Source organism: Culicoides brevitarsis, chromosome 3, assembly GCF_036172545.1.
Source record: "Culicoides brevitarsis isolate CSIRO-B50_1 chromosome 3, AGI_CSIRO_Cbre_v1, whole genome shotgun sequence".
Lineage (NCBI taxonomy): Eukaryota > Metazoa > Arthropoda > Insecta > Diptera > Ceratopogonidae > Culicoides > Culicoides brevitarsis.
In genome coordinates this window covers 31,536,744-31,563,720 of record NC_087087.1, presented here as the reverse complement: position 1 = coordinate 31,563,720, position 26,977 = coordinate 31,536,744, and the positions used below count along the sequence as shown (strand labels likewise).

The following is a 26,977-nucleotide window of genomic DNA, read 5'->3' as shown; positions in this document are numbered from 1 at the left end:
CTGAAAGTTATAAACAAGAGCACGTTTCGCGATTACTTTGTAGCTTTGATATTTAGATAGCGGCAAAAAAAAAAGTAATTAACTGATAAATTAATGATTGACAGTTTGTGAGGCGGTTGCTCATATTTTTGCTTCCTTGTTGTTAATTAATATTTTTACTTACTTGCCTGAAAGTTGAAGGGAAATTAAAACAAAAATTGGTTTTTGTAGCATATTTTCATGTTTAAGTTTTTATTGTTCTTTCAGAGAAATTTTTTTCTCGTTTCTATTTTAATACTTTTGATAAATATATTTACAAGTTTGGTTTTTTTTCATAGAATTTTTTTCTCAATTCCATTTTTTTATTTTAAATATTTATTTACATTTTTTTTATTTAACTAATATTTATGACTTAGATCATTTTTTATTTTTATTTGTTATTTTTTTTAAATAATAATATTTTTTTCATGGATTTTTTTTATATTTTATTATCAAAAAAATAAATAATAAAATTTTTTTCATGGATATTTTTTTCAAATTTATTTTTTATCAAAAAAATAAATTTTCAATTTGAAATTATTTTTTAATTTCATATTTTTCATATCAAAAAAAATTTAATAAATAAATTAAAATTTCTTCAATTTTTAATTTTTTTTTTTACTTTACGAAATTTATTTTTTTTTAATTTAATTTTTTAATTTTTTTACGAATATTTTTTTGATTCAATTTCATTAATTTTTTTTCATGAATTTTTAATTTTTTATAAATAAATTAAAAGGATGTCAATTTTTAATTTTAAAATATTTTTTTTAAATATTTTTTTTTCATTCAAAAGAGTTCAAAAGTTTATTTTTTTACTTTCTTGAAAAATTGTTGAATTTTTGTTATTTTACGAATATTTCCATTAGGATTTTTTAATTATTTTTTCATGAATTCTTCCTTTTTTAGGAAAAAAAATAAATTAAAAGGATGTCAATATTTTACTTTAAAATTATTTATCATTCAAAATTTTAATTTTTTTATGAATTTCTTGAAATTATTTTGAATTTTTATTATTTTACGATTTTTTTTTACTTCAATTCTTTGAATTTATCTCATGAATTTTTTAATAAAAAGTTTATTTATTTTTTTTAATTAAAAAGTTTAATTTTATTCAAAATTTTTATTTTTTTTTTACAACTTCTGAAAAATTTGTCTTCAATTTATTTTTTTTCAATTTTTCTTGAATTTTTTAATGAAATTTAAAGTATTTTTTTTCAAAAAATTATTTTTGTCAATATGACTTTTAAAATATTTTTTTGATATTTCAGTTATTTTTTCTTTAATAATTAATTTTATTAATAATTTTGCAATTTTAATTTGATATTTTTCAATTAAAAATTACACAAAAATTAATAAAAAAATTATTGAATTTCTATTTTCTATAGAAAAAATTATTTTTCAGTTGTCTAAACATTTTTCAATATTTTTTTCTTAAAAACAACTGAATAAATAGACACTTTTTTATTTTTTTTTTCGATCAAATTCTCTATTAGGACCATTAATTACTTAGAAACCTTGAAGTTTACATGTTAATTAAATATTCATATTTTTCGTAATAATTCACAACGTTTATTAACATTTTAACGCTTTTACAAGATTTTTTTTTCATGTAATAATTTTTTTACATTTTAAAATTTTTTTTTCATAAAATCCGAAGAAAATTCAAAAATTCCTTGTATTACGTTAATTTTCAGATATGTGTTGAAAAAGAAATGTTTTTTTAATTGACATCTCATTTTAATTCATGAATTTCCAGCTAAAATATGTTATTCTTACCTTCAATGCAACAACTTACAAATTCCTCGAACAGTTTATTTTTGTATGGCTTCCAAAGATTCATGGAACGAACATTAAAACATGCATTTTTTATATTTTTTTGTTATACCGATAAACATATTTCTTTGTTTATTTATTTTTTTTTCTCATCATATATATTAAGAATAATTATAATAATATTTTATACATTTATTTTTTTTTTACAACTAATATTTTTTTTTATTTTATTTTGAAAAATTCATTCAACTTTTAATAATTTAAATACTTGAGAAAATCGCAATTCACACAACTTTCATACAAAATTTTCGATTTTTTTGTTTTTAGGATTTTTTTTTTAAATATAATATTAAACAAAATTCATAAAAAACGCCTAAAATATATGACACTCGCTTAAAAATATTTTTTTTTTAAATAAATTATAAAAAAATAATCAAATTTTTGATGGCAAACGGATTTCTTATCAATATGATAATTTGTCGATTTCAACTAGTGCTTTTATTGTTTAATTTTTGATAAGAAGAAAGTTGACTCATTTTTGTATAAATAATAAATTTATTTTTTTTATCAGTTTTATGTACAAGTTGATACCACAGAACAAGAAATTTATCTAGATTTGTGTGTTTTTATGAGCTAACATGTATCACGAAAAAAAAAATGTAATTATAAATAATTATACGTTTACTTACAACTACTCGAAGTACTGCTGCTGTCTTGCTCCAGTTGCGGTATTTGTTGCAATTTATTTACAGTGATTGGCTTTAAATTAAGACTTAGACTATTTGTGGGCAAATTAAAGCTTTGTCTCTTAATGCTAGGTGAGCTAAGTTGAATTTTTCGCGTTTTGCAGGGTATTTGGTGACTTGACGACGACGACGACGAGGAGCTCCCCGACGACGAATACGAAAAAAGGTTCCCGGAACTATTTGATGATGGCGAGGGCGTTGTGCTGCCCGAAAGCGGCGATAATGGCGACAACGGACTCGATGCCATGGAATTTGCCTCTTCGCTGTCATCATCATCGTCGTCCGTGGTGTTTCGCAGCTCGGGACATTCGTCGGCTTCCTCGGTGAATTTGCGACGACAATCGAAGAAGATTTCGCGACTAGGTTCGGAGAAGGCGGGCGATGGTTGCGCCATTTGGGGCGATGAGGGAGGCGGGAGTGTGCCAGATGCACGTAAATTTTGCTCGAGTTCGAGTAGTTGACCCATAAAGTTGAAGCTGGGCGAGATGATGGGACGCACATCCTTGACTAGAGCGTAGGCATCGACGAGGCAGATGGCTTTGTAGCGCATCACGTAGGCAATGGCGATTGTGGCACTGCGCGAAATTCCCGCTTGGCAATGCAGGAGCACTTTGGAGCCCTTCTTTCTGGCATCCTCTGTAAAGATAAAAAGGGAAAAATTCATCAGGTAAGTTGGAATAATTTGAAATATATGCGAATAAATTAAATATTTTCATTTTTTTTGTCGAAGTTTTTAATTTTTTAAAAAAATATCAGAGGAAAAATTTAAAATTAATTTTAAAATGAGAGTATTTTTGACATTTTTTGAATAAAAATTCATGAAAAATTACAATTTTTATTAAAATCGAAAAATTAACTAATTTTATTTAAAAAAGATTTTCCATATTGAAATTTTGATGAAAAATTTTTTAAATTTAATTGAATGAATTTAATTATTTAAAAAAATATAAATTTTTGGAGATTTTTTTATAATTTTGAGTTCAAATAGAGAGAAATAAAATTAATTTCATCTGAAAATCGTTCGAACTTAACGTTCGAAAACTATAAATATAAAAAATAATTAAATTGAAAATTCAAAATTGAATTAAAATGAATTAAAAAATAATTTAAAATGAATAAAAATAAAAAAAAAATAAATTAAATTATTTAATTAAAAAATTTTTATTTTTTTCTCCTATTTTCACAAAAATCCTAATGAGACAGAGACAAAAAATTAAAATATTAAATTAATTTTAATAAATAATTTAAAATAATTTTAAAATAATTTTTAAAAAAATTAATAAAAAAAAATTTTTATTAAATTTATTTTTAATATTTTAATTTTTTTGTCTCATTAGAAATTTTTGAATTAAAATTAAAACAAAAATAAAAAAAATTAATTAAATAATTTATTTTATTTTTTTGTTAATTTTTATTTAATTTTAATTATTTTTCAATTTTTTAATTAAATAATTTAATTTATTTTTAAATTATTTTAAATTTTAATTTTTTTAATTCAGGTATTTATTTCTCAGGCTTTATTTTTTTTTAAAGAGGCTTATAAAGTCTCAAGTTTTGATAAAAAAATTCAATTCAAGCAATAAAATTTAAAGAATAATTTTTTTTTCATCATCCTGAACTGGGTAAGTTCAAAAAAAAAATAATAATTTTTAATAAATAAAATTTAACTTTTTTTTCATTTTTAGGTCTCAAAATTATTCAAGCTTCTAAAATTTTACTTTTTAATCCAAACCAAGCATTTAAAACTTTTTATAAAAGCCTTTAAAATCTTCAATAAGGGCTCAAACACTTAATTGGCGCAATTTTTAATGACTGTACCGCTTATTCACTTAATGACTCAGGGTACACAACTCCTGCAACTTCATTGGAAATTCATCGCTTCTGAGTCATTTTTTCACAATTTTTCACAAAAAAAAATTTTTTTAAACTTACCGATAAAGTCAAATGCCTCCTGGAAGTACTGCGCAATGTTCTCGTGCGGCGTGTCATTCGCTGGAATCTGTTTGTACTTGACGCCAGGCTTGAGTTTCGTCACTGGCGGCTGTTTCGTCACGTTCAAGATGCAATTGGCACCCAAGCTGCTGGGATCGACGGCATCGTGTGTATTGCCGAGCAACAAGTGTGGAAAAAGTGTCGATGCGGGATGCGATTCGATGTCTGCAAATAAATCGAGAAATCGAGGTTATTTTATTTATTTATTTATATTTTGCTTCGAGCTTTGAGGCATGACTCATGCGCGTGACAACATACTACGAGAAATTATTTTTTTTTTTATTTTTTTTAATACGTACAGCAATATGTGGCGATCGTCATTTTTTCTGATTTTTTATTTTATTTTATTTCTTAAATTAATTTTCTAATTTTTTTCACTTAAAAATTATTTTTTTGTCTTTTCATTCGATTTTTTTTTTAGAATTAGAGAGCGATTTGCGAGCGACGACGCAAACAAGTTTAAGTCAGATCTAGAACTGAACTGTTGTGCACAATTTACTCACAGTCTTCTTTTCACGTTCCGAACGTTTTTTTTTTGTGTACGTGAACGAAACTTCGTAACACATATTGCGATGATTCATGCCGTTTTATCAACGAGGTATTGCCTTCGTTTCATTCAAGTGTGCGCACTCACACAACGTCGGCTCACCAATACTGCCGCAACGGACTTAAGCGTGTGTCGTTCGGAGATTTTCGGTGTCTCTTGTCTCAATATTTCACATTTTTTTTTGCTGTGTTTTGTTTGGATTTGTTACAAAATTTTGATATTTGGAAAGGTCGTCGTGAGAAAATCGTTTTTCTGCGTGGTTTCTTTAAGACAAACTGTCGACAGATTTTCACGAGTTAATTCAAGTCAATGAGTTTCCTTGAAAAATCGTCGTTTTTCCTGTTTATTGAGCGTTTCAAGAGATCTACGTCAGCTTTCAGGGCTGATGTGATAACGAAAAGGGGCAAATGTCGGGTCATTTTATATAAAAAAATGGTTTATAGAGGAAGATTTTTCACTTAAAAATTTTTTTGATGAGATTTCTGAGAAAAATCCTTATTTTTAATGCTCAAATGATTTAAAATTGAGCTAAAATTTCAAAAAAATATTCTTCAAATTAATCATTAAAAATTTTATTTAAATTAAAATTGACAAACTACTGTTGAATTAAGTGTAAGTTTATTCATAAAAAATGATCAATTTTAAAAATATTTATTTTTTTAAAATAATTTTTAAAATTTTTTTTGAGTTGATGTCTCTTTAAGGTGTAAAAAAATCTTAAATTTATTTTTTTAAATACAATAAAATTCAATCAATAAAATTAATTTATAATAAAAATTAAAAAAATAATTAATTAATAAAATAAAAAAAATAATTTAATTTAATTTTTATTTATTATTTTTTTTTAATTTATTTAATTTAATTTCAAATAAAATTTTAAATTATTTTTTTTAATTAATTATTTTTTTAATTAAATTAAATTATTTTATTATTTCAATTAAAATAAATTAATTTATTTTTTTTTATTTTTAAAATAAATTATTTTTTTCAGAAAAAAATTATTTAAAATTAATAAATATTTAAAATATTTAAAAATTTATTTAATTTAATTAAATATTTATTAATTTTAAACTAATTTTTCTGAAAAAATATGACAAATCTAACATTTTTTCAATAATTTTTTTTTTTAATTTAAAGCTCAATTCAATCAAAATATTTCAAAAGTGTTCGATTTTTATTAATTTTTGACAAAATCTTCCTCAAATTTTTGATTTATTTACTCCTCTAAAATTTTTTAAAATAAAATTTAAGAAAAAATTAAAAATCAGTAAATTTTGACAAATTTTGTTTGAAATTCATTGACAAAAATTCTTTCGACACATGAAAATCCAATTAGAAATTCCTGTCGAGAACATAAAATCATCAAATTTCATCGTAAATACCGAAGAGACAACTTATCTGCACATAGAATCAGACACCAAACTATTTCCGATTTTGTACACAAAAACTCCTACCTTCCAGCAAATTACCGAAAAAAATTGAGAATTAGCACATTTCTTTCGTTCTTTGATGACAAATCCAGTTCTCTCGTTCTGTGGCGTCTGGCGAATGTTTGACAGTTTAGTCATGAAACCAGTTCCGTTTGGCAATTAATTTTTTTTTCATCCGTTTTTATGAATTAATGAAGCGAAATTTTTATTTTTTTTCGTGTTCAACTTTGACCGAATGTCGCTGTTGGAAATTTTTTCGATTTGTCTCGTTGCACTCGAGTGATCGAAAGTCTGACATTTTGCAGCGAAAAGTGACATTACGTCAGATTAGTCATCAGATCGGTTCGTTGTGGGCTTGCTTGTTTGTTTATTTTTGAATTTTTGTAAATAAATGTTCAACTGGATGATGAACAATCCAGGTGTGTGTGCGAGAAAAAAAAATATCGAGCTGCTGTTTTTTTTTGCCGCCGACACACATTAACGAGCTATTTATATTTTTTGATCGGCATTGTACGCAAAACACAAAAAAAAAGAGAGGAAGAAATTTTTTTTACTGCGAATTGTCGACAAAATAAGGAGAAAGCCGATAATTATAGAATTTCGTGCGAGTGAGACATCTGGCTGCACCTTGGAAACTATTCTTCAAGAGAGATCTTTGCACGAGCGCGCTATAAATAAATAAAAATAAACAAATTGACCCTCAAACGCTGTACCCGTGTGCCCGTGATGTGGGTTGAAATTTATATTATTATAATCAAAAAAAAAAAAAAAAAGTTTTTTGCGACATTTATTTATAAATAAAAGAAATAAAAAAAAATAAAAGAGACACCCAAAAAATTATGACTCACCGCATATCCACGGGCAAAGTATTTGTATCTATCTGTCTGTTATGTATTTGTTTTCCTTCTTTTTATTATTTAAACAACTTTTTTTTTTGAACAAACCACACACCATACCGAATAACTCGCGATATTTTGACAAGATATTTAATAATATAAACATAATTATGTCTGAATTTCGTGTCCGCATATCGCACGCATGTTTCGCTATGTAGACGAAAATGTTAATGACACTATCATGTAATCACGTTGACGCGATTTTTGTGTGAGAAATGTTGTCATCAAAGGCTTGTGCGATTTATAAAATGTCTTAAAAATTTACTTTTTTTAGAGATTTAAAGATGAAAATTTAAATAATTAATTTTAAGGAAATTATCTGAATTTTTTCGATTTATTTTAATTAAAAAAAAATAAATTATTTATTTATTTTTTATTTTTTTTAATAAAATTATTTATTTTAACTTAAAAATTAGATATAAAAAAATTAATTAATTTGTTAATTAAAAAAAATTAGCTAAAATTCATTAAATGAAAATCTCGTAAATTAAAATAATTGAAATTTAATTTATTAAAATTAAAAATAAAATAATTAAAAAAAATATAAAATAATAAAATTAATGAAATTTAATAAAATGTTACTATTAATTTAATTAAAATTTAATTTTAGCTTAAAATAAAAAATAAATTAATATTAACGTTTTATTAAATTTTATTATTTTATAATTTTTTTTAAATTTTTTTATTTTTAATTTTAATGAATTAAATTTCAATTAATTTAATTTAGGAGATTTTCATTTAAAAAAATTGAATTAATTATTTTTTTTAATTAAAAATAAAATTTTTAACTTAAAATAAAAAATAAAATAAATAAATAATTTAAAAATCTCTTTTAATAATTTTTATAGGTATTCATCGATTTAAAGGCATATTTTAAAGAAACGTCATTTTATTTAATAGAACTATCAATTTATCGATCTCTATTAAATTCAAAAAAAAAATATTTTAAATTGAAATATTTCATACACTTTAAAAAAATCAAAAGTTTGAAAAATTAATTAAATAAATTTTTGAATGATTTTTTTTTGTAGATTTTAATTAATAAAATAAATTAAAATAAAATTAATTAATTTAAATTAAATTAATATTTTTTTAATTTATTTTTTTTATTAAAATTAATAAAAATTCTTACAAAGAGAAAAAATAAGAATTTTTCTAATTAAAACTTTTTATTATTTTTTGTAAATTTCTTTAAAAATCTTCTAAAAGTCGTTTAAATCGCACATTGAACAATTTTTTTAATAAAAAATTTAATATCAGGTATTACAAATCCAAATCTAAAAATTTTGCCACTTGAAAAAATTTTACCGGAACATACTTCCGAATAAATTTTTCATAAAAAAATGAACAACATGAATTTTAAACATGACCTAATCCCTTATCAAACATCCTGTTGCTTACTTTTTTAAGTATGACACATAATCGTGGGAACGAGACTCCCACATTTTTTTTTTTTTTTTTTTTTTTGATAAAGTTATTGACATTTGTTCAGTAGCGAGAATTATTTTTTAAAAAAAAAAAAATTTTTTAATTTTTTTTAAGAAAATCTATTCAAGTCGTTAAAAGCTGTTGATCTAATTTTTGTGGTTTCAGTTCAGTCCCTTACTCAACTCCATTCGTCAATCGTGCAATTTATTATTTTCCTCACGCTTTTTGCTATGTAGTCAGAAAAAAAAATAGTTGCATGCCACGAACCATATGTCGGTGCGATTAGTCATTCATTCACTCACTCAAAGGAAGTCCCCGTTGTTTATTTTGTTGTTAATTTGTACTACAAAAGTGACCTTTACAATTATTATTTTTTTTATGAGTTGTAAAAAAAATATACAGACACGTCGTAGCTTATCGTCATTGCGCAAAAATGTTATATGTCGATGATATCAGTGCAAAGTCGTGTTTATATGGGAAATAATTAAATATTAGCATTTAATTGCTATTTAATTGAAATCAAACAATTCTACGAGGTGTTAAAGTTGATGAGTCAACCAGAAGTTTTCATTTCTTTATGAATGTGATTTATTGTTCATTGACATTTTTCTTCAAGTTTTTTCACCAAATGTCAAAGAAAAGTTCAGAATCACGTGCAGATCATCACTTCCTGGACTCTTTGATAACGTTTGTCAACAAACATACGAAGACATTCATGAATAAGTCATTGTCCTTTGCCCCGCAACGAAAAATTCAGTCGATCGATGTGAGTCACCACTCCCTATCAATGCATTTAAATAATTTATCAATTCAATTGCTTCTTTAAATATTTTTCGTATGGAATACAGAACAGGATAGTGATTTGAATGCGACGATGAGTAAGAAACCTTTGACTTGATGAAAGCTTTCATTGTCAATGGAAATGTTAATCAGAACAAGGATTTCCTTTCATTCTGTCTCGCAATTCTATAGTGAGCTGAGTAATTCTGTTTGCGGAGCTGAATCATAGAAAGTTTGACCATGAAACGCGGAACAAAGAGATTCTGAGTCACTTTTATGATTTGATGAGAAATCTTCATGAGGCGTGAAGGAATGTTTGGTTTTCGGTTTTTACAAGTTTTTTCATGAAAACTAACTTTTCAGCTTTTAGAGCTAACTTTTCAGCTTTTAGAGCTAACTTTTTAGATCTTCGATCTAACTTTTTAGATCTTAAAGCTAACTTTTTAGATCTTAAAACTAACTTTTTAGATCTTGAAACTGACTTCAGCTCTTAAAGCTAACTTTTTAGATCTTAAAGCTAACTTTTTAGATCTTAAAGCTAACTTTTTAGATCTTAAAACTGACTTCAGCTCTTAAAGCTAACTTTTTAGATCTTAAGTCTAACTTCAGCTCTTAAAGCTAACTTTTAGATCTTAAAGCTAACTTTTCAGCTCTTAAAACTAACTTTTTAGATCTTCGAGCTAACTTTTTAGATCTTAAAACTGACTTCAGCTCTTAAAACTAACTTTTTAGATCTTCGAGCTAACTTTTTAGATCTTCTTTAACTTCAGACCGTTAAACTAATTTTTTAGATTTTAAAGCTAACTTTTTCTTAAAAACTTAGCTCTTAAAACTAAGTCTAACTTCTTAAAACTAACTTTTTTCTAAAAGTTAACTTGAAATTCTGAATCATCCAAATTTCCATGAACCAAATAAATTTTCCATTAAATCATAAACCTTCATGACGCCATGGCGTTATATACTCAAAAATCCACTTCAAACCTTTTTTACACAGTAAATTATTTTTTTTTTTTCATAAAATTCTTATCAAAACTTCTTTGTTGATTTTTTCCATTTCAACAATGATATCATTTAAGGTTACGCGCATTGAGATAAGATAACCGCTATAGTGCTACATTGTCACTCAGTTAGCTTATCCAGTTCATTCTGGGACTTTTCCACAAATCATCAAATTGAGAAATCCGCATTGATGACTCACGAAACCCCATTTATGGTTGCCACAGAAACAGCTTGGAGGAAAATAGTTGGGAAATTTTTTTTCTTCCGTCTAATTTTAGATGATAAAGACTCATCACGTTTATGAATCGCATTTTTCCGATCCGATTGTGCGAACGCGTTCTAAAAATAACCGAAATCACCAATTTTATTTCGATTTCGTAAAATTCCATTCTTTCGCGCGCCGTATTTTTAGAATCCGTTACTAATTAGACGAAAATTTTAATGAAGAAATTCTTTCTTTACAGAAATTCCAGAATTTCGTGTAGGAGGACAAGAAAATTTAAAAGGTTTTCGGTCGTTGCACATCTGACGTCATGCGATGAATTTCACAACTTATGCTTTGAAGAAAGTACACAGGAAATTCTCAGCATATTCTTTGAATGACCGACGTGCAAAAAAAAAACGAAAAGGAGAAGAAGTCAATGAACGTCATTTTTTTTTACAAGTCAGTTCTAATAAATTAGCGTCGATTCCCTCAGAATGACGTCAATTTCGTATTTTTTTAAGAAGAGTAACAAAAAAGCAAATAAAAAGTAGTTTCTAGGAAACGATCGTGAAACTGCAAGCCGCACATCATGGACCGTTGCTTTTAATTAAAAACGTCTGGAAACCATAGACTGCGAAGCTAATCGTTTGTTTCCATTCGAAATAAATTTCTGATTAAAATTCTATTTTCGGAGCGGGAACACATGTTGGAATCGAAATTGCGACTCTCATTGAATTTATGTAGCGTAATTTCTTGAAATTCTGATAAATTTCTGTTGAATTTTGATAAATTGCGGTTTTTGGGTTATTTGAGATTATTTTTATCACAGGAACCGCAGACTCCAGATGTTTTGTTTTGGAAAAAAAATTACGTGAGTGTTTCAGTTTCAAAAATTTCAACAAAAGGTAAGTTTATTTTCTGTCACTTTTTGTTCAAAAAATCAATCAATTTTCAATAGATTTTTTTTTATTTAATTTAATTTTATTTATTAATGATTTTATTTAATTTTTTCTAAATTTAAAATCTCTAAAAAAATAAATTTAGAAAAAATTAAATTAAAAAAAATTTAAATAAAATTAAATTAAAAAAATTAAATTATTTAAAAAAAAATTAATTAAAAAAAATAATTTAATTTTAAAAATAAATTAATTTTAATTTTTTATTAATTTAATTTTTTTATTTAATGGTTTTTTAATTTAATTTTTAATTAATGGTTTTTTAATTTTTTAATTTTTTTTAAATAATTTTTTTAATTAATTTTTTAATTAAATTATTTTTTTTTAAATTTTTTTAAATAATTTTTTTTAATTTTTTTTTTAATTTTTTAATTTATTTTTTTTTAATTTAATTTTGAAAAAAATTTTTTTAAATTTTTTATTTTTTTTTAAATTTTTTTTTAATTTATTTTTTTTTAATTTTTTTTTTTATTTAATTTAATTAATTTATTTTTTTTAAAATGAAACTGAAATGAACAATTGAAACGATTAAAGGACGAAGCAAAAAAAATTATTTCTTGCAATTTTTCGTCTTTTTTTAAATCTAAAATCAGATCTCCTTAATTCCATCTTATCACTTTATTCTCAATTCTTACATAATTTTACGAGTCAGAAGCTTATCTCACACAACTCAAAAAAAAAAAATGTAAATAAATATAACACAATTACTACTTCCGCTATAATTTTTTTCATTCACAAAACATTTTGTAACAGAACACTTTTTTTCACATTTCTGTCTACTTATAAATAATAATGATATGCTGAAACGCTCAATTGACTTCGTTATCTCTTTTGAACAAATTTCAACTGAATGAATGAAATGAAATTGAATTAGAACGTAGTACTACTACGACGACGGGATTAATCGTCGATTAGCTCGAATAATGTAACAAAGATTAATGAATTACGCTTTTTAGCTCCCTTTGCGGAAAAATTGCATATGTGGGAAAAGGGACACACGTGTCACTAATGTATGTGGTAATGTGTGAATAATGTAATTTATTGCATCAGAAGACGTTTTCGGAAGAAAATTCTGAAACATCTGTTCTTATTTCCTCCATTTTTTCATTAGAAGAAGAAAAAAACGTAATTATGCTTTCCGAGAAACGGTGCGACATAAAATATGGAATTGTTGGTAATTAAAGCAAAACAGATGCTTTTGCGATAAATCTCGGATTCGCTCGCATTTCGCAGTTTCATTGAAATCGCAGACATGCGAAGGAATTTTCATTGATGATAATTTGAGTTGATTTGAATCAAAATACGTCGAGAATGAAATATGAATGAAATTTTTCTATTGTGAAATATTTTTTGAGCTAAATAGACACGCGATTCATTTTTAACAGAATTTCATTGAATAATTTTTTTTACGACGAATTTCAACATTTTCTGAAGGGTTATTGTTCTAATACGAATCACACATTGCAAGAAAAAACGTGACTTGAACACAAAATTTTTTAACGGTCATTTTTTGAATTGACATTTAAATATTTTTTTTATCAAAAGGTTACTTACCATATGCCACAGCTGGACTAGAAAAGCTTCGAGATAAGGGTGCTCTCATAACACCGGGTGCTGGTAAGTTATTAGATGAGTCATCACATGAATCTTTGTACTTTTTGTTGTTATTAGTGCTACTATTGTGATTATTGTGGCTAACTGTAACGACACAAATAACAAAAAAAAAATTATAAAAGGTGCAAAAAAATTACCGGTTATTTTTTTATTTAAAATAAAAATGACATCTGTCAAAATTTAAATATAAAAAATATTTTATAAAATAATATTTTATAAAATAATTTAATTTTTTTTTAAATAATTTATAAAATAATTTAATTTTTTTTTTTTAATAATTTATAAATAATTAAAAAATTTTTTTTTAATAATTTATAAAATAATTTAAATTTTTTTTAGAATAGTTTTTTATAAAATAATTTATAAAATAATTTAAATTTTTTTTTTTAATAATTTATAAAATAATTAATATTTTTTTATTTAAATAATTTACAAAATTTAGTAATTTAATTTAATTTAAATTTTTAAATAATTAATTATTTTTTTTAAAATTTATTTTTTTTAAATAATTTAAAAAAAAATATTTAAATTTTGACAGATGTCATTTTTATTACGAAAAAAAAAATTATCCGGCAAAAAAATTAAAAAAGATTAAATCTAAAGTGCTCGTGCTTTATGCATACAAAGTAGTACCAATGTTCCAGGTAAACATAAATGTTCTATATTTCTACGGAAAAAAAAATAAAAATTAATATGCGAGACACTTTCAATTAACATTCTAGACATCCCTCATATGACTCATTCTCTCGGTCAATTCCTGCCAAGTAGACAGCTATCAATAACACATCTCATGTCTGTTTTTGGCAGTAAAATTGAATAAACAACTGTCTTTGTTTGCGCACTCATGATTCATACTCGAAAAAAAAAATCAAACAAGGGAATCTCCTTGAAACGAAAACAAAAGTGAACAATGAGTCTTTGTGGGTCAGAATTTCGGAAGAAAGGAAGGATTTGTCGAAAAGGTAAATAACCCTCTGTAATGACGAAATCCCAGCCAATAGACGATGACTCACCATTTGTTTTCATTTGCATTGTTATTATTTTTGGTTAACATGTGCTTTGGTTAATGCACCGAATGAATGGTGAGTAAGAAATCGTTATTATTTATTTATTTCTATAAGGGCGATGATTAATTTTTAATTCAGGTTTCGTTAATAAAAAAGTAAAACACAAAATCGTGACAATTTTAGCCCATTAATGCATTTAATAGAACTGCATGAGGGACCCTTCTAATGTTTCATAGGAGGTGCCTGAAAAAACACAAAAACAATAAAGATAAAGATCTTGCATAACGAACAGTTTAGGCCCTCATGTTCTTATTAGACAAGTATGACTCATATCTTGACATCCTCTCATTTGAATATTTCCCACAGAATCCGGAGGCGATAAATAACAGAAAAACAAAGCTTTGTTTTTCTGATGAAAACCGCCTGCCGGTTGTCTATTATCAACTACATATCAAAAGGGGTTCGAATTTTAAATAATATTCACAAATTTCAACTCCCTCACTGAATTCAAGTAAAAAATATTGAGAGGTATGAGTCATCCACATGTTCCGCTAATATTGAAATATCAAACATTTTACATCCCTAATTTCCTCCTGCATCCGATCAAGATTCATGAATTCATAAACGGATCATATTTCCCCTCAGCTCGGTTCAATGTTTGCAGATTGGCATGAAGTGTGTATTTTATTATTTTTATTATTAAAAGAATCCGTTTTTCCCGTTTTCAAACTATATTTACAGAGTACTTTTATGTCTTTTTCAATTATACGTGAATCACGTTGCATTTGTTTATGTTATTTCCTCTTTGGGGAGTACTAAATTTTTGGTTGTTGGTTTTTTTTCGTTTATAATGCGTTCTAAGAGGATTGTCTGTGGGAGGAGTAGGCATGAGGAAAGATGGAAAATGCGTGTAATAGGATTCGTGAGGGCATGTTAGGTCAGTGCATGGAAGGAGGGAGCACTTAAGATGCTTTTATGTCGTTAAACTTTGATGGAAATTCACGCATAGATCGAAAATCGAAGCAAACCTTAAAATCGATATTAGGAATTTGAGCTATTCTTCCATACTCGAGATTTAAAATTGCTTACTAACAAGAGTTAGTAGAATTGATTAGTATGAGTATGAAAGAATAGCTCAAACTCCTAATATCGATCTTAAAATTTGTTTGCTTCGATTTCAACGATGCGTGAATTTCCATCAAATTTAACGACATAAAAGTATCTTAAGTGCTTCCTCCTTCCATGAACTGACCTAACATGCCCTCACGAATCCTATTACATGCATTTTCCATCTTTTCAAGTTCTTTCAAAGACATGAAAAATTAATGCAAGGACTTCAGGATCATCAAAAACTTGAATCTTAAACATTTTTAAGACCTAAAGAGATTAAAAATGTTTAAGCTTCAACTTTCTGATAATCCTGAAGTCCTTGTATCTAATTTTCATGACAGTAGAAAGACTTTCTTATCCTAAGAAGACTTAAATGTCATTTGTTTCGTGTTAGTATATCGATTAGTATCTCCAAGCCACTGAATCACTTTTAATCCTCCTCCCGTCAAAACAAACACCTTTAAGATAAAACTTCCATTTGCTTCTCAAACGCAGTTTCGATATCAATTAACAAAAAGCATCCCCTTTGTTCTCTACAACTTTTCTCATTGCAGGCATCCTTGAACGCACGATGACTCATCCTCCGATTATGATTATTATTTTAAGGGTGACTAAACTCACATTAATTTTTTGTTCAACTACCATTCTATGTATATGATAAGACGTCATTAGGGCCTTATCTTGCGTTTTTCGTTCGTTACCCTTGCATTAGTTCGTTCTAGGGGATGTTCGTCATCTTTTAACAAACATTCTGGAATGAATCATGCAGTTAATGCATTTCAAAAAAAAAAAAAGATAATTTTGCGTAATATTCTGTATGAGTCAAGGGCAGACATCCAGTCATTAACAAAGTCTTATCACTATTATTCACCTTTTTCTCTTTTTTCGTATTCCTAAAAGCATAATGTCATAAAATTGACAAAGTGCAATTGGAATCGAACAGAGACAAAGATAACAGAGTGTTAAAAGAATTCTTTTACAGTTTTAATCGGATAACTTGCTAAAAAAATGATTCATCATAGAAGAGATTTTGTTTTGAATACATATGAAAAAATTTCGGTAATTTTCGGTTACAAGGAGATCAAATGACGGCGCCATGCTTTTAAGTGCTATTTTCATTGATAGATTTTCCAGTTGAATCGATGATGACTAATAATAGAGTAGAATGGAATGAAGACGAGACAATTTGCTGATAATAATTACCTTAGCTTTTTTAGTTAAATTTTAGAAGCTTAGTGTGATATGCATTTTTATTACGGGATTTAAGACATTTTTGGAGATGATTCATTCAACGATTTTCAATAGATCTTTCTATAGAAAGTAAATTTTGAGGGGACATCAAAGCTGACTCATACCCTAAATGTTTCCGCTTTTCCATATGATTTATTGTCTTTTTGTGGTTCAGGACTATAATTTTCTTGCCCTTTGGAAAAAATAAACATTGAATTCAGTGGTCTGTAATTATTTCCGGAGGAACATTTTGGTTGAATCACTCAGTTTAGGAGATAATGGCGATGCAATGAAGTCATCTGTTTTTTCTCATTTTTTGTCACAGAGTTTATTAAATATAAAAATTGCTTTAATCAAGTGTGATAAGAGAGCTTTAATAATGCTGGCGTTATCAAACAACCCTGAAACAAAGTGGCGACCTCTGACATGAGATATCAATTTGATGTGAAGATGCAGAGATGTAGGATCTGAAGATGAATTTTCATGAGGATTCTTTAGACTTTCGAGGTAAGTTCTTAAGTTTTTTTACTTTTCAGAAGATCAATTAGAACTGAAGAATTAATATTTGGATCAATTTTAGGTAAGTAATCTTCAAAAAACTTTATTAAGAGTCCTAATTCTTCAATAAGTCAAAAACTCAGCTAATTAATACCAAAAATAGCCTATTTTGTATTAAGAGCCTTAACTCTTCGTATCTGATGATACATGTAGAATCTGCTTTAATGACGAAGAATCATCAGCACATATTCTATGCTATTGCCCTGGTTTAGAAGAAAAAAGAAGAACTATTTTTAACAGAACTGATGGTCAAATCAATCCGACAGAGCTTCTAGAATATAAAAAATTAATAAACATATGTATTCAGATTCTTAAAAAAACATACCCTTCATAAAGAAGAGTATAACCTATAAAGATTTCTACTTGACAATCCAAATTAAGCCCAAAATTGAATGGACTGAGATGGAGATAAACCTGAAATCATCATCAACTCTTCAATAAATCAAAACATCAGCTAATTAATACCAAAAACAGCCTATTTTTGTATTAAAAATCAAGTAACTCTGAAACTTCAAAACGATCCATCCCTGCCTCATAAAAAAAGTATGACGACCATGTGTTCAAATTAATCGCCAATATAACGAAAACAATACAAAAAAACGAGTGATAAGAACTGTCATTTTTATGTCTTCCATTCCATTTAATGAATCAATCCACAGAACAAATAATTAAGCAAAATCGCGACGGGATACATCTCTGATGATGAAGTCCATTAATTAATATAAGCAAAAATAAAACTGTGACTCATGTTCCAGAATAAAAATTAACGCTTGACTGTTAATTGATGAACATGAAGTTTTCCGATCAGATATTAATCCCCTGTTTTCGTAACCGTCACTTGCTTGTTTATTTTACTTCAATTTTTTGAAGAATTTTATTACGCGAGGGGAACAGTAAATAAATATAATTGAACGAAAATCAATTCAATTGCATTAATCATCAACGCTGCCATATGTTGTTAATTTTAACAACTGACACCTAACTACGTGATATTTCAGTTTGATACGAAGTTTGCGGTTACAAAAAAGGATTCGTTTTAAAAAAAATTTCTTCCGTGCACCTGACATTTCAAAAACTAGACGTAGTTTTTTTCTAACATTTTCTAGTAGTACTATGTACTTATTTCTTTTCCCTCCCTCCCTACTTTACCACCCTTTGGTGCATTTTATTGCCGGTATGGATGACTCATCGCCTCTGTTGCTTATGTCATGTAACATTATAAACAAGGACATTTACTGAACGTCATACATTCTCTCTACGTACGGAATAATAATAGTAATTGTTTATGTTTGCATAAGATATTTAAAGTATAAAAGTCGGTGCACGAAACGAAACGAACGTCATACAATATTTTGTTTACCGAGTCGTATTACTCGTTGTTATTGAATTACTTCAACGGCAGAGAACAACAAAAGACATGCCAAACGATTGATATTTAATATTTTTATCTGATGGCTTGATTTCTCTCTCTCTCGTGGATGATGACGTTATTTTCGGAATTATTGAAATAAAATTTTTATTTTCATTTCTGTATGAACAGAGGGACAGAAGATCAAAGAAGTGTGATAATAAATAAATATTTGCAAATCAATTCGTATTGACAACGTAAATGTTTGATTATCTTCGACTTCTCATGGTACATGGCAAATAAAACTGGTCAAGTCCTGAGATTAGTCATCATCATGATTTTTTTAAAAATCTCTCAGTAAAATAAAATTTAAGGAAATTTTCCATTCCTCGAAGATTGATCGAATTTCGCGTCAAAAGCTTCAAAAAGCTGACGTCGACAAAATACACAATACATTGCGCAAAAGGTAGGTAGTAATTAAAGCAAAAAAAAAGTTGAATTGAAACTTTTGTAAATATAAACTGCAAACAGTCGATAAGTACCCACAATTGCATGACAAGTTATTTTTATTTGCATTTACGTAATAATATTTTTTTATAATAAGAAGAAGTGCGATTCTTGCTGATTATGACTTTTAAAAATTATATTGAATAATTAGTTTCAAAGACGAATTAATGGAAAAAATTATATCCGCTTTTATTGTTTAGTTTTTAATAAATTTATTTCATAATTTTCAAAGTAAAAAAATTAATAGAAAGAGTTTGAGGTTAAAAAGAGATCGAAATTCCTAACCTCAAAAATTTTTTGTTTTTGCCTTTAAGATATTTTTTAAAGATTTTTCATATTTTTTTTTATTTTCATATTCATTTTTTTTTATTTATCCTTTTAGTAAGGAAATATGTTTTTTGAAAATATTGCGCTTTTTTAAAAAAAAAAATTTGAGGTTATGTTCGTTAATAGTTTAAATAATATTTTTTTATTTAATAAATAAAATTTTAATTAATTATTTTTTTATTTAATTTAATTAAAACTTATTTTAATTTACTTGATTACTTTAATTTAATTTTATTTAAATTTTTAAATTAAATCAATTAGTTAATTAATTTTTATTTTTTTTTAATTAAACATTATTTAATTAATTTAATTAAATAATTTTTTTAATTAAAAGTTTAAATAATTATTTTTTTAATTATTTTAAAAAAATATTTTTTTATATTTTTAATATTTTTTTAATTAATTAAAAATTTAATTAAAATTAAATTAATTAATAAATTTAATTAAAATTATATTTTATTTAAATTATTTAAAATTAATTAAATTTCATAATTAAAAAAATATTTAAAAAAAATTAAATTAATTATTTTTTAAAAAATTTTAGGATTTTTTTTTTAAATAATTGACAGCCTTTAAAATGCTTTAAATGCTCAAAATTAATCATAATTCTGTCTAATCAACTTCAAACCAATCGTTAAATATTTCTCAAATTACGTCTTCCATAAAAATTTCATTATTTACCAAACAAAACATTTTTTCTGCGAACACGAAACCACAACCACAGACATTTCACTGAAAAAAAAGTATCTAACCACATTCTGACATGTCATTTTCTGATTATTTTGACTTAGAATCACGTGAATTTGTTTACAGATCAATTTTTTAACCCATTTCATAAACAAATGAATTTCTGCTGGATTCATTCGTCATGATTCCGCTTTGAAAAACATAAACAATGTTTACTGACATTTTTCTAGAATTAATCACAAATCAATCAGAATTTAATCTTATCTTTTGAATTTTTTGCACTTGGAGACTCTTTCAAGTGATCTGCATTAATCATCATTAGTTTTGCGCGTCATCGTGGCATTTTAGAGATAAGCTTTGACGCCACGTGTAAAAAGTTTTCCCAAGCAACCAAAATTGCTGGAGGTGCGGTAAAGTCGTTTCATAACAAAAAACAAAACTAGCCAATAACTGTAAAGAAACAAGAAAATATGCGACTTGAAATACTTTGTGCAGCAAAAAATCACACGATACGACCTTTCTAGGTAAACCAGACTCGAGACTTGATGTTGCAACTCGTATACGGGAAACGTACATAAGAAACATAAGAAACGCTCAAACCAGTTTCTTTTTTCTTTCTCTTTCTATTCCAGCGAGTAGTTGCGAGACAGCGAACAAGTCCATTCTAACGCAATTTGAATAAAGCTTAAAGAGTAAAGTGGCTTAGCTATGCACAAATTCACGCCGCATACAAACACGCTAAAAGTGCTTATGAATCATATTTTTTTTGCAACTTCATGCAACTTTGCTAGATTGCAACAACTAATAATAAGCAGTTAAGACTAACAATTAAACAGCCTTGAAAAACCTTGGAATGCTAATTATCGCAACTGAGTTTCAAGCAATTAAGCACGTGAAGTTTTGACAAATCTCTTTTCGAAATGAGTCAATGAGTTAACGAAGAAATGTTAACCTATATTAATTTTCTTCCGAACTCGAATGATGGATGACGACTTTTGTTTACAAAAGTTACGTTTCCAAGTAAATTTCCGAGTAAGTAACAGTTACGAAGAATTGTGGTATGGATCATCCCCATATGCGGTGTTTCATCGGTTAATTACGCGTTTAGCGCTTAGAACTGCGTAAATCATAAGTGTTATTGTCATAAGTCTCGGCGGTAGATGACTCAACTGTTTTGTTTGCATTAGTTGGGTAAGTTTACAGATATTTCCGGATGTTTTCTTTACAGAAAGATGCAGTTGATAAATAGAATTAATTTGTATCAACAAGGATACAAAGTTGCTAATGAGATTCAATGAATTCTTGCCATTTAGATTGTTGCTTCACTAAACGATTCAGAAATCAAAACTTTAGTTGCTCCTGATCTGCCTTGATATTTTTGAAGCCTTTGCAGGTCTGAAAATGATTTAGAAGTTCAAGGAAGTTTTGATTTTAAAATTAAACTGAAACCTCTCGAACTTCTTTAAAGATCATAAACAAGTTCGAGAAGTCTCAAAAGCTCAAAAGTAAAATCTTCCTTGAACTTTTGAATCAACTTCAGACCTTCAAAGGCTTCAAAAAATGTCAAAGCAGATCAGGAGCAAGTAAATTTTTGATTTCTGAATCATTTAGTGAATCGACAATCTAAATGGCAATAATTCAAAGAGATTTTTTGCTTATCATGAGGTAAGTTGCGAACCTTCGAATAAGAGACAAAGCGTAAAGTAAAGTAAATTTGGGATTATATTGATTAATTATTATTTTAATGAAAAATTAATATAATTAAAAATTATTTTTAATTCTAATAAAAATGAAGAAAAAGTATGAGGCTTCATATTTTTCTTATTTTTTAAATGATGAGTTTAGGATAATGAATTTTCTTTGAAAAATAATTAAGAAAAAGTTCTTATTGAGCTAAAAAAAGCTTTAAAGCCTTTAATAGTATTATAGACGTTCAATAAGAATCTTTTCTTAATAAGTCTTCAATTAAGATTCATTATCTTAAACTCATCCTTTAAAAAAATAATAAAAATAGGAAGTCTTATAGTTTTTCTTTTTAATTGTTAGAATTAAAAATAATTTTCAATTAAAATAATTTTTAATTTAAAAAAATTTTTAATTTAGAATAATTTTTAATTAAATTAATTTTTAATTTAGAATAATTTTTAATTAAATTAATTTAATTTAATTAATTTAATTAAATTAATTTTTAATTTAAAATAATTTTTAATTAAATTAATTTTTAATTTAAAATATTTTTTAATTAAATTAATTTTTAATTTTAAATTAATGTTTAATTAATTTGATAAATGAAATAAAAATAAATTTAATTTTTAATAATATTTAAATAATTTTTATTTTAAATAAATTTTTAATTAATTAATTAAAAAATCTTTATTATTTTTTTTTTATTATAAAAATTAAAAAAATTGTTCAATTTTAGATTCTAAGAATATTTTCAATAACTTTAAAAAAAATAATCTCATCAATCAACTTTAAAAATTATTTTCTAAGAAACAATTCATTTTCTTATTAAACGATCCAAAGACAAAAGAATGACTCAAAATAACTAATTTGATTGCAAATAATATTTCCTTGCATTTTAACAATCAACTGCATTTTTCTTGTAATAAAATACGAATAAATTGCACAAAAAAAGATGATGACTCCATACAAAAACTTTAAAAAAATGAATGAATTTAATTGAAATATAAAGCACAGTTTAGTAATAAATAGCCACAATCACTGCATTTATGGCTTTTATTGCACCACAAATAATATTAATGCAAGTTGCAAATGAATGAAACTTTTTAGAACGGAACAGGTTGAAGGACGTTTTTTCAATTAAACCTGAGTCATCAGAATTTTTCGACGTTCTAAAGTTCATTCAACAACAACAACGCAGTGTCTGCAAAATATCATGACACACGCAAAAAAGTGAGCTCTTATGATGTCATGTTTTTTGTCGCGCTGCTTCATCGGAGTTTGGTAAGTTATTTAACAGCAGTTTTTTCGAATTACATGAGGAAAAAATAAATTTCAAAAAAAAAAAAAATTTTTTTTTTTTGGTGACATCATGAAAAAATTGACATTTTATTTAATTCGTGAACATATCAATTAAAAAAAATTTTTTTTTTCGTTTAATTAAAAGAACAGAAAAATTAACACAGATAGATCAAGGTCGTCGAACAAAAAAAAAATCATCAACCTGAGAATTTCGTCTGGTTCCAAAAAAAATCGAATTTTTATCCGATTAGAAAGAAGATGAGAAAGAGACAAAATCGGCGCTTGTAATTAAAATCACATCAAAAACTGGATTTTTGCTGTCTTCGTCATCATTTGTCTCGAATTCTTGCATAATATCAAAACAAAAACGAAAAATGGAGCGACTCATTCAGAATAATAATTAAATTCTGAGCACGCAAAAATCAATCACGACAAAAAAAATATTTGTCTTGGCAAAAAAATCTATCTAGACTAAGGAAGTGAGAGATTTCAAGGTTTAACCCCCGAAAAAAGAATTTTTCTGTTCAAAGAGAAAAATTCTCTCTCAAAAAAAAATCTCAGAGAGACTCAAATCCATTAACTTTGATTTATTTTAGCCAATTGTGCGTTTATTTGACTGTCCATGAAATTAATTCGCGAATCTATTTTCAGCCTTGAATTAACTTCCTGACCCATTTTTGTGCAAGTGCGATGATCGCAAGTGATTTATCGAATTTTTTTAAATTAAAAAAAAGAAAGAAAGTAAATTCGGATGCCTTTCCGAGCTATTTTTAATCGCATGCGAATATTTACTCAATGAGTCGTCGTCGCGAAACAGCAACAACAATGATAATAAATAACGAAGGTGTGAATCGTTTAAAAAATAAAAAAAAAATGTTATGATTATAAAAATATCCAAGACAGTCACATAAAACGTACGTGTGTGTGATCAAATTAATTTAAAAATAAAAACGAAGAAAGAAAATGATGTCTCATACGATTGAAATGTGTGATGTAAATTTTTTTCGGTGTGAGCTTTCTTTGCAGCCAGATGAACGTAAGTATTTCAAGAATTAATGAGTTCATGTCATACGAAAAGTCATGCGCGCGTGTAACTTACTTATTTTTAGATAAATCACGTTTGATGTTACTTAATGATGGTCAGGAGTCAGAAATGGCTCCTTTTTTAAAAAAAAATTAAAAAAAATTTTTTTTTCAAATCTGAACAAAAAAAAATCTTAATACATGATCGCGAATCGCTGTGTAGGTGCAAAAACAAAATAAATACAGCTTTTACATGTAAATATTCGCTAATAGATCGTTCGCACTCGTACGCGAGGAGATCTACGTTAACTTGATTTATTTAGCTTTTTTTCTGTATTTGGCGTGCATAAGATAAGTGGCTCATGACTCATCACTGACTTTGATATTATTTATTAATATATTTTGTCAATATCTAATTTTTTCGGATGATAAAAAAAAATCAACCGGAGCTGACTTTGCTTGGCGATAACTTGTTAGATAACAAAGACTTGCAAATTAACGGTTTTCCTTGACCTTAGATAACAATAGAGGAAGCTTTAAATTTTTTTTGGTTATCTATTGAATTGATAGCAGCGTGATCTATCAAAATGTTTCGATATCATACTTCTGATACAGTGAAAATTCTATCATAGGGCACCCAAAATTTAAATTACGAATTTTCTAATTGGGAATATCAATATTCAGAAGTTCATACATTTTTCAAAGAAAATTCGTAAAAAAAAATTATAGAATTAAAAATATTTTTGATCATTAAACTGAATTTTTACTATTTTGATGAAATTTTTTTTCAAAAATATGGAAATTTTTTTTTTAAATATGAATTTTTAACTTTTTTATGTCTTTCTTCCTTAATTATCATATTTTAGACACTTTGAATCTTTTTCTATTTAAAATACATTTTTAAAATTGAATTAGCTATATGGCGATTTCCAAATTTTTTTACATTTTTTTTGTAAATTTTTAATTATTATTTAATACAAAAAAATAGATTTAATTTGAAATGAGCAATTAAAATTTTTAATCATTTTGAATTAGTTTAAATTAGTTTGAATTAGCTCGAAGGCGATTTAGAAAATTTAGGGAAATTTTTAAATTTTTTTAATTTTTTATTTTAATTTAATTAAAATTTAAATTAAAAATTTTTTACCTTTTTTTACCTAATAAATTTTAATTTTCAATTTAAGTTTTTCAAATTGTCTAAAATATGATAATTAAGGAAGAAAAACTTAAAAAATTTTAAAAATTCATAGAAATTCATCATTTTGAATTTTCTCAATAAATTTCCATATTTTTGAATAATTTTTGATCAAAATAGTAAAAATTTAGCTTAATGATCAAAAATATTTATAAATCCATAATTTTTTACGAATTTTCTTTGAAAAATGTATGAATTTCTGAATATTGATATGCCCTATTTGAATTTTACGCACCCTATGATAGAATTTTCACTGTATTTTTTAAAGTGAGTCAGTCACTGAGTCTCATTTATTACCCAAACAAACAATTTGAACTCTTCCGTTCTATTTTCTCTCCGACTATTAATATTCAAACGAAATTTTTTTCATAAATAATTTTTTTTTTACACACAAAATTTCCTTTCTCAGTCGCGCGCAGTGATGCGACCTCTGAGAGATGTGCGAACGATGATGATTTTGATGATTGGCTACCATCCAATAAACAATCCACTATTTTGCTGTTTTTAATTAAAATTTTCAACAAATTTTATTATTAGACCAAAATTCGTTTTTGTATTCATTTTTGCCGAACGACCAGATGTATTAATATAAATGTAAAGTACACAGCGACACGAAACGATGGATGGGATGAGTAATGATTGTTTTGAATTTTTGTGTCCTGACAGACAATCAAACAAACATACCTCCTAATTTGATGGGCATGAAGCGTAATCCGAGGCAAGGTGATTCGCGTTTGATGCGCATATTGCTGCTGCTGGGGCTACTTTGGGAGTTGGTGGTTGATGGAACGACAAATTTCCGTTGTGCAGAAATTTTGAAAGGTATTTTTTTGGTAGCTGCCGAAATTTTTTTTTTAATATTTTTGCATCATTTTTACACTGCTGAAGAGTTTCGTTATTTTTTTTGTCGTTAATTTTACATAAATTTTTATTAGAAACTTTTATGCTACGATTGTAGTTTTATTTTTTTTTTCGTTGTTGTTTCACTTGTTGTTCACTACAAGCGATTTGTATGTATTTCAAATATTTATTATAATATAAAATAGAGACACAAACACCTCTAAACACTGATTTGTACGTTTTTTGATGATGGTTTCCCTTCACTTTATTTCGCTTGGATTTATTTACTTTAATTTTTGCTTAGACAATAAAATTATTTCTCAATAAAATTCAGGTTTTCGTTTAAAATTGATGATGATACTGCTGATATCGCGAGAATTTTAGTTTTTTTTCTCGGTCTAAAATCACTCGAAAAACGATTATAAACACACCTTAAAGTACGGTTAATAAAGGTTCGTACTCGATTAAAATTGTTTCAAGCTCTTTCACGGGCTTTTCACGCAAATTTTTGTCCAAATTTTGCTCTTTTTTTCGGTCGACGAAGGAGCGAAATTTTTTCTTTTATTGTGTGTGATAATAATATAAATATTACAGTTGCGACTTGTACGACTTGCTTCAACGACGAAGACTCAATAGTAGAAAATATGAAGAAATGTCAAGCAGGCAATGTGTTTCAATTTTTCGTATACGGGTCGTGTGTGGCAATTGTGCATGGATGAATCATCGTCTCTTTGTACGTTCATTGTAGGTAAAGTAGGCATGTGTGTGTACAT

General features: G+C 26.2%; 1 protein-coding gene across 2 annotated transcripts; it reads right to left on the bottom strand.

Annotated features, from left to right (window-relative positions):
- Positions 1-1,912: 1,912 nt before the first annotated feature.
- On the bottom strand, positions 1,913-26,813 carry LOC134833525 (dual specificity protein phosphatase 10-like). 2 transcript variants are annotated; one of them, XM_063847861.1, is made up of 4 exons: positions 26,049-26,813; positions 13,328-13,471; positions 4,473-4,697; positions 1,913-3,176 (listed from the first exon to the last, which is right to left on the bottom strand). In XM_063847861.1, the coding sequence occupies exons 1-4, from the start codon at positions 26,107-26,109 to the stop codon at positions 2,476-2,478; spliced, it is 1,131 nt and encodes a 376-aa protein (XP_063703931.1). In that variant the 5' UTR covers positions 26,110-26,813; the 3' UTR covers positions 1,913-2,475. The 2 variants fall into 2 exon arrangements, with proteins under 2 accessions (XP_063703931.1, XP_063703932.1); XM_063847862.1 differs by lacking the exons at positions 13,328-13,471; positions 26,049-26,813 and adding an exon at positions 4,832-4,991.
- Between the last annotated feature and the right edge of the window lie 164 nt (positions 26,814-26,977).